Source organism: Limulus polyphemus, unplaced genomic scaffold (genome assembly GCF_000517525.1).
Source record: "Limulus polyphemus unplaced genomic scaffold, Limulus_polyphemus-2.1.2 Scaffold142, whole genome shotgun sequence".
Taxonomy (NCBI): Eukaryota; Metazoa; Arthropoda; class Merostomata; order Xiphosura; family Limulidae; genus Limulus; species Limulus polyphemus.
The window spans coordinates 605,552-616,959 of NW_013665752.1; the positions used below are offsets into that span (position 1 = coordinate 605,552).

Genomic DNA, 11,408 nt, shown 5'->3' on the forward strand with positions numbered 1-11,408 from the left:
TTACAATATGAATGTGGGTGGTGCTTATTATAGTAACTGCCATTTTATGTAGAGGTTGTATTTAGTACTGGCCAATAGTGCTTTTCTATAAGTGTTAGAAAAGCTGCTTCTGGAAAAACTGCATGGGATGTTGTGACTTTTATTATTCTTATATAGTAGCTTAAGTCATGCTGCATCATATATCGGTTTATATTAGTCATTATATTGAAAAATCAACTCAAAATAGATATATTTTGTATGAAACCATTGTAATGTTTACTGATAAACTGCCAAATTTCGTTAACATTCACTTACTAATTTAAAAGTTATAACATGAAAACTATAACAAGCACAAAATGGTTATGAGGTCGTCACACTGACTGACCCCATATTGAAAGAGTTAAACCTTTCTACTAAACCATTAGCAGCTGGGTGATAAGCTTTTGTTTCAATTTTCTTTACACCTAATAACTCACAAACTTCTTTCATTAACTTAGATGTAAAATTACTACCTCTGTCTGTCAGTAAATACTGTGGTACACCATGTCTAGCTACTATGTTATTCGCAAAAGCCTTGGAAATTGTTTCTACTTTCTGATCAGGTAACCGTATTGCTTCTTGAAATCTAGTTAAGTAGTCTGCAACTAATTGTTCCCTGTGTAGGATTGAAGTAATGGGCCTAATATGTCCATAGCCACTAGCTGAAAAGATGTAGTTAGATTTGGCATTTTTTGTTAGAGAGCATTCTTAAAGTGTGGACTCATTTTTTGTTTTTGACCTTCTAGGCATAAGTCATAATAATCCTTAATATATTTCCTCATGTTTAACCAAAAGAATCTTTTACTTATCCTACTGTATGTTGTAGCAAAAGCTAGATGTGCTGCAAATGGCATATCATGATAGGTTTTCATAACATTAGTATTTAAGTTATGTGGTACAACTATTTGTAATGACCTGTTACCCTATATTTTCTTGTAATACTTTATTTCATAATGCATTTAGTAACTTATCTCTCTTTTGGTCACTGATCACATGACCTTAATCTCAAATTACATCTAACTCATCTTCATTTCTAGCTTTTTCCTCCATTACTTTATTAATTGTCTGTTTTTCATTAGTTTCTGTATTTCCTACTCTTATTCTACTCAGACGATTGACATTAGAGCTTTCTACCTGGTATATGTACTATCTCAAAATCATAATCCTGTAACAATAATGATCATCTTGCAAACCTACAGGAGGGATCTTTTAATGTCATTAACAATTTTAATGGTGCATGGCCTGTAATAATAGTGAACTTCTTACCATACAGATAACAATGGAAAGTTTTGAATCCTTGCACTACAGCTTAGCATTCCTGTTCTGTAACTGAATAATTTAGCTCAGCTTCTCCTAACTGTACTCTGATAAGCTATAGGATGTTCCTTTCCATTTTCATCTAATTGTGATAGTACTGCATGTATAGCAAAACCTGAAGCATCTGTGCTTAATCCAATACCTGTCGTGGCCATTTTGTCTTATTGTGAGGGCAAAATAATTTGTGAATTGAAATAATGATAGAGAACTTATCTTTTATTGGATTTCAGATTTTATTTTTGTAAATAGTAGCATAACATTCAATTATTTGTACAAAATTGTATTCTTTAATGAAGTTTAAAGAGGAATTATTAAAAAAATTCTTAAAATACGTTTTAGATTGTAAATAAGCGCCCTCTAAAAATATTTTTTTTTTCAAAATCTTTTTTAAGATATTTCCTTTCACTTCAGCACTGGTCCTGCCATCTAGGATTGGTATCTAAACCTTTTTCTAGTCTGTTTTCTTTATAAAACTGCGTCTGGGCGTGTTAAACCTCAGTTGTAAAACTTTTAGCCAATCCTAGTCGAAGGTGTCAATTTCAGTACCAATTATTCCAATTGCAGTATCTCCCATTTGACAAATCGTAGGATGATAAGGAAAGCACGTGATGAAACGTTGTTCTCTGGATTTTACAATATGAATGTGGGTGGTGCTTATTATAGTAACTGCCATTTTATGTAGAGGTTGTATTTAGTACTGGCCAATAGTGCTCTCCCATAAGCATTAGAAAAGTTGCTTCTCGAAAAACTGCATGGGATGTACGTGACTTTTATTTCTTTTATATAGTAGCATAAGTCATGTTGCATCGTATATCTGTTTATATTAATCATTATATTGAAAAATTAACTCAAAAGAGATATATTTTTTAGGAAAGAAATTGATCCACGATTGTTAGGGTAAAGAGCTATTGAGTGGCGAGTGCAAAGTCTTTACATGAATTAGACTTAGGACTTTGAACTGAAAGAGTTTGTGATTTTTTATATTCCTTTGCATTTAAATTTGTAGTTTTAAGCTCAATAATTTAGCATAATTTTATATTTAGTTCATAATAATAATATGATTCAGTATTTAGAATGAAAAACTTGTGTGATTTGTACGTAATACTACTAGTACCAGTACCACTAAAGAATTTTATATTTTTCCTTCTTACAATCTTTGCTTTGTAGTAAGACCCACACTTCTGTTGTTATTGCGTTAGAATTAAAACAGTCTAACTGATATATATAGTTTATTCTGATATTTTGCAAATGGTTCAAACTCGGTGTACAAGTGACAACAATAAAACCCATATGTTGGTTGTGAAACAGGCTAAATACATTCATCTCAATAATACAGGGAAGCTATGACATTCTCACAGTTGAGGTCTAAATACATTGAAGAGCTTAACTTTCACATTCCAACATAAATCTTGCCTATAATGAGAGGAATGTAACCAGGACTAATCTTTTAAGTGCTGTAGAGTAATTTTCTTTGTAATTTATGGTGTCTGTATGGTTTGGTAATCTCTTCTGACAGGATGTATCAAGTAACAAGGGGTCAGGCTCAGGCGGTGTTTATTGAAACCACCTGCACTATAAACTGTTACATACATTCGTTAGTAGTGGCAATTAGTTTTGTCTCTATTCTGAAACAACATACATGGACATATATTGAAATAAACTTGTTTGAAAGTTCAAAGAAATGATATTCAAGTACCGAAAATCTTTCTTACTATCATATCTACAGTAACATTCAAATGCGCCCGCGCTCGGTTGAACTGAATGAGAGTGACCACCAACAGGGGTGTGATAGTTTACGGAAAATGTACAAAGTTCACGCTGCTGACCCCACGGTTTATTCGGCACAATAAACAAAAGTACAACTGCAATGAAACATAAATTTGAAATAAAAATATATTTATGAAACAAAATTAAAATGTTTTTATGTACATATATAAACATGAAATCCTAGTTAAAAATAAAAATACTCATTTATTGTTTAGGTTTATTTACAAATATTATTTTTGGGTCTGTATATTACTTGAAACCATAAGAAGAGTACATGATTATTAAAAAAATTAAAAATAGATGAAATTTGCATTTTATGGAGGATACAATTTTTGGGGGATTTCAAAATAATGTACTAAAACATAAAAAGTAATAAGTTCAAATCTGGAACAAATATAAATATTGTAATTATTTCTTATAAATACCATTTCCTAATGTAATTTTCCAAGATATTAAAGATCATAATGCAAAAAAACTAAATTTATCAAAAGTAATAGGTTTTATGTTTCTTAAACTACATACATTTATGAAAGTTTTTATGAAGTTTCAGTCATATTCATCCACTAGTTTTATTGTTGGAATGAAATATAGCAAGACTTGCATTACCTACTAAGAAAGTTAGTAGCCGGTAATCATTGGGTTAAACTGATTAAAGAAAAATAAATTTACAGTCAAATTTTTATTTTTAACCAAAATTTTGTAACAGAATCTTATCTTAAATGTTAAATTAATTTGATTTAATCAAACATTACAAAGTTTTTCAGTACATTTTTTGTCAAAATGTTTAATCTTAAATACTGTTAAATGTTTGTGCATTATTTAATTTCCATTTTTACTTAATTTGGATATCTAATAGTAATAATGGATAGGTTTTTTTTTCTGTTTTTTTTACAGCTGTTTAATTGCTTTCTTGTACTAGAAACAAAAAAAAATGAGTGATGTATTGGATATTTTGGACATTGAGCGACCACAGACTCCTGAACATAATGCTAAGGAAAGTATCTTTGGAAGTGAAAAAAAGGTAAAGGCAATCTTATTGTAAATGTCTATCTAACTGCACTTCTAACTATTTGATAGATTTTTTAGGCAGAGTATTCATGATGAAACTTTGTTGAACAGATGGCGACTGCCTGTTGTAGAAACACGAGTGTAGATGATAACATTTCAAAAGTCTTTGAGGTGAAAGACATTCGAAACTTGTCCTCTACACTTGTGTTTCTACAACAGGCAGTTGCCATCTGTTGAACAAAGTTTCATCATCTCTAACTCTATTGTCAAACATTTGAGATTTTGTTTTTGGAACTCCAAAAATTCTTACATTTGGTATGCTATTTATTTGTTTTATCATAAGAATTTTTTACAAAAATTTTCAAGAATACTTTTTTGAAAAATTTATTTGCATTTTCTTCAGTATTATTGTTTTGTAAAAAATGTCAAAAGAATACTAGTTAAATAAACACTTTATGAACTTGTTTTATGACAATTTATAAAAACAAGATGAAGAAGGCATGTGTTCATATTAAAAGTATATCTTTGTATATGGAAAACATCAAATTTGATAAATTTCTTTTTCATGTACATGTGAAAAAATTTCTTTTTATATTTATGTGTATTTAGTTCAGAAATTTGTTTTCAAGTCTTATGGCCTCATTTATTGTTTTGTATGATTTTGATTTTATTGTAATGAATACGCAATATTTGGCTCTATTTAGTTTATAATGCAATTTTGATTTTAATGAATGCATTAACTCTTTTGCAATGGGTGGGTCTAACTAAACATGTTATGGTCTTTTAGCTATTTATTTTTAAAATTTTAATAAGTAATTTTATTATTATTATTGTATATCAATTAAATTGATATCAAAACAGTTTATGTTTCAAATTTTAACATTATGTATGTTTTAATTTCTTAATGTAAAAGGAAATATATATAAAAGAAAGCTAAATATCGATTTGTGTGTGTCACATAGCACCTTTTCATGCCTTGTTGCTCTGTTTATATTTTTTATGTCTACAGTTGATTAACAAATTAGAATCATAAATTTTAGATACTGGCAAGCTGGAATATAAATTTAGAACCCCTCACCACTTTGATTTGCTGAGAAATCAGTGTATCTAGCAAATCAGCTAGAGTCACGCTTCCTCCTACTTGTTCTTCCCAAACCTCTTATTTTGTTCCACCTACTCTTAAGGGTGTTTTTATAACCAATAGAAAGGATAAGTTGTACTTCACGTGATTCTGACAGTTGTTTGTAAAGAGTTTGAAAGAGAAAATAATAATATCATCAAGAATGTTGAATGGTGATGACCAAGTTGTTGCTCTTAACGGATATTAATTCTTTTTTATCACATACATATTTTATTTATAAATCTAAGCAAGTTACAGATGTTTTGAGTGTACTATTAGAGTAATTCAATATTTTTTTTTTCTGAAATGTATATTTGAAGCATATAAAAATTATATTCCTTCCCCCTCTACTCGAAAAAATAACGAGGCTTAGCAATAAAGGCACACGAGGGCAAATATATTCCTATCACTGTAACTTCGCATAAGTACTAGAAATCATTGTTTTCTTTGTAATTTTCATCTGTTATTCTATGTTTTAAGAAAAATAACCAAAATTTAAGCACTTATCACTAAATATATATGTAATGTATGATAGCCAAAATATCACTATCAATGTAGTTTTCAAAATATTGGTATTATATTTAGATTTGTACTTTGTTGGGTTATGTAGTTAGACCTACTGAGCTTGTGTTTTCTAACTGCCTAAATTGAGGCAAAGTAAAAGCAAATGATGCAACATTAGAAACCTTGCAACTTATATTTATTCATAACATTTAAAAATGTACAGTAGAAGAAAGTAATGAAAAGTTATACAAATATATGCAAATATTTACTCACAATGTACATTCAGAAACTGAAACAAATGTACAGTTATACATTGTTGCTCACATTCTTGAACAGATTGTATACAAATGTTTAAGAATGAAGAACTTTCAGAAAATATACATGAAGCTCTACACAGAAAAAAAATGAAAGGGAGTATCATACACACAAATGTATGAATAACAAAAGAAAAACATATTTCAGACAAAAGATTCAGCTAAGATGCTACTGTCTAAGATATTTGTTAGTTTTTAGAGAAGAAGAAAACTATTTGTTAGAGGAAAAGAAAGAACTGTATTTGTAAAAGGAAAAGAGTAGACATTTTTACCTGGTACATAAGCAACATTTTAGTGAAACTGTCATAAACAGATTTATTTTTATTTTATGTTATAATATGCAAAATAAATCAGTTATGATAATTCAGCAGTTTTGGTTATGTACTAAGTAAAAGCTTAACTTCTTTGCAGAGTATCACAGGTATGATACTCTGCAAAGTGTTTCATGCAAAGATACACATCACAGAATGTAAACTTTGTGTATTCTGTTGTCTGTAAGGCACAGTGTGCATCTTTTCTTTTTACCTTTTTTGACAAGTATTGGGTTATGCCTTGCCAGGAGTGAATCTCAGAGGAGAGTCATGTGCCAATGTTGTATGTGGAATATCAGAAGGGCCAGTTCTGCTCTGAAGTAGAGAGAGGCTTTACAAGAGAAGTGACCAACTCCATTCTGAAGAACTTCTGTTATAATTCAGGCTGATTGGTCTTTGTCTTGTAGAGAAAAACGCATTTACTATGGTGAAATCCATAGGCCAGAAGAACAGTTATTGATATTCGTCCAGTTGAATATTAGCTGTACTTGGAACGGGTTCCACTTAGATGGCTATAACCATTTGCAGACATCTTGCTATCAAATCTGCACTGTAATGCATGTTTATTCATACAAAGTTTCCATGGCTATAAACACTCACCCTTGAGATGGGGAGTTTCACAAGATCACTAGTGTGTAAATTCCTCGTGATAATTGCATCATAATATGCCCACACCAGACCGTACCACCAATGGATGGCATGAGTAAAGCAGAAGGAGATTGCTGCCCATCCCTGCTATAACTAGATTGAATAAATCAGTGTGATCTACTTTTCAAAATAGGGTTTTGTGATCACCCATTTTACTGTCTCAGGTGTTGCTGTTCCTCCAGACTGTCCACTGCACTCCCCCCTCTTCCAGTGGAATACGGGAGTCCTTACCAATTACAATTTTCAAGCCTCGGGGTGGTTGACCATGGAGGCAACCTGCTGGATGGGTTCCACAAAGATGGCTATAACCACTCAGTTGGGAGTATGGAAGTGGTGTTTTGCTATGTAGAGGGAGTTACAAGATCCTCAAAAATGAGATGCCCAAATGTAATTCATCCCTCTGATCAGGTGCCCTCCTCTTATCCTTGTGTGAATGTCTGTACCCAGCAAATGAGGTTTTGGAGATCGTGTGAACCAATCACATAAGTCCTCACACAGGTTTCTTCCCCTCTCAACTTGTCTTCGGTGTTGTGGGTTACAGAAGGTCTGTGTGTCTGTTTCCACTTCTGTCCTGTTTTTCCTCATTTGGTGATGAGGTTGTTACTGACCTGGAGTTGTTTTGGTTTCTTCCCTTGGTTTCTAGATGACACATTCCCAGATCCCTGGCATTAGGCTACCCTGTGAGTTTCTGGAGTAGAATGTTAGGTTCACTCTTAATTCTGGGACTTGAGGTGAAGATGGTATTATCCTCATCCTACCCTAGCAAAGATGTCTGTAACCAGCAAGTGAGGTTTTGGATGTAGACTTACCAAGTATGCTCCCTCATGTCCTAGCCACTCTACACCATGAGACACATCCTCACTTGCCCACTTCCATCATGAAATTGAGTAATTCTGATTTCTAATTAAGATCACATTGCTTAACTATTCTCTCCCATGCAGATGTGCTCTCTTTAATGTTCCACCAAGTATGGTCCTCCTGACCATATTGATGTTGATGAGATATCTGGCTCATATGTTCATCTGATATGTTCCTCTCATTTTGGGGGTGTCCTGTGGATGCTTCCGGGAGGATATGCTTGTATTTCTCTCGCACCAGTCCCTCCTCCATTTCAGTGTGGGATTCAAGATAATCTTGTGAGTGGAGGGAGAGTACCTTATTGGAAGTTAAAATTTTCCTAAATGAAAATGTATTTCCAAGAAGTACTTCCCTCTGCTAACACTTCCCACAATCTTCCAGTGTCTGCATCTTCTGTTAAACTTCGAGGTGATAGTTTGGTAGTGGTGCGTAGATGGAGTAACATGCATCACATGATAGTAGTGCTCTCCTATTGGTGGAGAGGTGATGCATCATGATTTGCATGAGAGACGTGCTGTAACTGTGGATCCCAACAGAGGGAAGATGAAAGCATGTGGCGTGCGTTTCTGAAGAAGTTTGCATAGAGGGCAGCACAAAACTAAAAAAGCTAATCTTGCGAGTGGAGTGAAGTACCTATTGGAAATACATTTTCATTTAAGAAAATGATAACTTCTGATATTCAAGAACAACCTGTTAAGTGCCATTTCTAAAAGCTGAATGAATTGTGGAATGTTTCTTTCTGATATAACTACATGATCAGAGCTTCTTGCTGATCAAGGCATATGGTAGTATGTTGTGCAGTCAAAATAACCTGCAGGACACAGTGTGTGTTATTAATAGGTGTGATAGTTAGCAATTTTCCATTTTCTGTAGCTTGGACAGTGTTAATCCAGACTATCACATATATTTTCAGTGGGTGTGCTCTACTGGACCCTTACTTCACATACCATATTTCAAAGCAATCCATTAAGAAATACATGAGATATAAAATCTATAAGTTTCATTAAAGTTCTTCCCTTTTTTTTGTTATTTGCACTGAATTTACAGAAGTTTTATTTGATAGAAAAACATACTTTTTGGATTTTTTTTTTTAATTTGTACACTGATAGATCTTTACAACCTAGTTGTGTGTCATATTGGGTCTGTGTTGAAGGCACATGTGCAGAATTATTCAACACAAACTGCTCAATTTTTACAAAAATATATGTACATGCCTATATAAAAAGTCTTATGAGCTATCAGTTTGAAATTTTTACCACAGACTCACATAAGAGTAAAAGAGGACCATTTTTAGTTTTTGTCATTCGGATTAAAGACAACTGATTTAAAGCAGCAAAACTATAAGGCTAAAGAACGTGCAGATACATAAGTGTTGGTTAGGCTAAGCAAACTAAAGTAGCAGTTTCTAGCTTAAGTTTTCAAAACAATCATGTGGGTGGACACTTATTATTCATCATTCATTGCCAATTTACAGCACAAATTTGGCTAAATTTTACAAAATTCTCCTGATTAATAAGTGTTTAGCATCACATGATATTAGCTTAAGCAATTAGCATAAATAATGATGCATGATATAGCTGTACCAAGTGCATGTGGGTTTTGACAAGAAACTGTTAATATAATTTCCATGACTTTACTATAAAAGAAGTTATTAGCACTGTTTTAGAGAGGAAAAACTACCACCATATATTTTAAAGAATTGAACATGAGACTTAAAGGAATGAAATCAAAATTGGCAACCAAACTGGTAGCTACACTTGTAGCATTGATAATGATAAGAATCTATAACAAATATTCATTTCTTAGTTAGCTAGGCTGCATATTTTGTTTTATCCACCATCATGCACCAAGTTGAACAAAAAATGTAGCCTGGCTAACAAATGAATGGATATTTATTGTAAAATTTTTATCAAAGCACTAAGTGTAGCTACCAGTTTGGCCACTAATTTTGATTGCATTCGTTTAAGTCACACGCTCAATCTTTTTTCGGCCATACCTTTTTTTCACACCTAAGGTGTTTTTGATTACATTGTATTGTTGGAATTGAAATCACCTTTGCAATCATCTCTTTACTTTTCTTTATCTTATGTTATTTTTTTCTCATTATTAATTGTTTAGATACGGGTGTAAGATAGGCCAGATAACCCTATGTGTAGAGTTATTAAATAATGTATTACTGCTTAGCTACACATTATGTTTGTCCTTATGTTTCAGAAGAAGAAGAAGATTTTAGAGCCAACATTTAAGAAACCAGAAGGAATGCATAGGGAGCTGTATGCACTTTTATACTATGACAATAAGTAAGTATAGACATTTTTGCTCATGTTTGATAATAAACATATATATTATTTGAGTTTAATAATAAATATACATATGTAACTATATGCGTATTATTTTTATTATGGTAAGTAGGTACACTGTATATGCATCTACCTGTTCCAGGGTTTGAAAATATTTTATTTTCTCACTTGTCCACAGTGCAAATTTATTGTAGAATTTGTTACATGAAATGTTGTTTCGTCCTAGTGCAAACTAATTTTATCTCTATACCACATGTCAATAAAAACATGCATATACACCAGTGTCCAACTAGAATGTTTCAACTTGTTTTGAAAAACCTATTAACTACCTTATGGCCAGTTAGTATTCTAAAATTTCTACTGTAATTTACTCTTATGCATTTCTTAAACAAAAGTGACTAAAATATAAGTGAGAAACTCATTGGTTAGAAAAAAAAGAATGAAAAGAGAATAAAATAAAATTTCACATCATCAGTTCAATCTAACTGTGTCACATGATTGTAACTCAATCAGTTGTTTGTGCGAAGTTCTTTTGTTTTGATTAATTGCCTGTCACATACTTATATTTGGTCTAAAGGACAAAATAAAGCAAAGAAATTTGTAAAACGACTAGAAACCTTAGGATCTTTGACAAGTAATTATAATTGCATTTTACAATATGCATTCATTCTAAAAAAAACTTTTTCTTCTAGAAATTGATGAATTCACCACAGTTAGTGTTATGGTATGCAAAGTAAGAAATAAAATATAAAGTTTCATAGAAAAAGTTTTAATATTCATTTAGGGGATCCTATAAATAAATTAACTCTTTCAGCAGGTGCTCAGTCTCTGCGACCAACCCTTTTAATCATTTTGTGCTTGTTATAGTTTTCATGCTATAGCTCTTAAATTAGTAAGCGAATGTTAACAAAATTTGGTACATTATCAGTAACGATTACAAGGGTTTCATACGCAAAATATTAAGTTTTTTAAAGCAATATTTTTCTCGTGCCTTTTTTTTTTTCGCATGTTGCCTATCTTAACATGCAAAGTAATTTTCATGTTAAGATTAAAAATACTTTTATGCATCAGAAAATTTTCGTATTTCAAATGCGAAACCTTTATGATGTTCAGACAGTTATCAAATGTGTCTTAAGAAAAAATTTTTTATCTGTTATTTTCAGTAATGAATCTGTATGGGTTCAGTAGTATTTGACTGATCTTGTAACCATTAACTTAAAAAATTAGGAAATTAAATAATAAA

The 11,408-nt window shown here is 31.8% G+C and overlaps 1 protein-coding gene across 1 annotated transcript in view; it reads left to right on the plus strand.

Moving 5' to 3' along the window:
* LOC106474779 (DNA methyltransferase 1-associated protein 1-like) overlaps positions 1 to 11,408 on the plus strand; it is a 71,625-nt gene that overhangs the window by 13,519 nt on the left and 46,698 nt on the right. Inside the window, exons 2-3 of the mRNA XM_013935472.2 lie at positions 3,997 to 4,123; positions 10,080 to 10,165. Of these exons, the coding sequence (XP_013790926.1) occupies positions 4,034 to 4,123; positions 10,080 to 10,165 (176 nt within the window). The 5' untranslated portion in view covers positions 3,997 to 4,033. The remainder of the gene's footprint in view (positions 1 to 3,996; positions 4,124 to 10,079; positions 10,166 to 11,408) is intronic.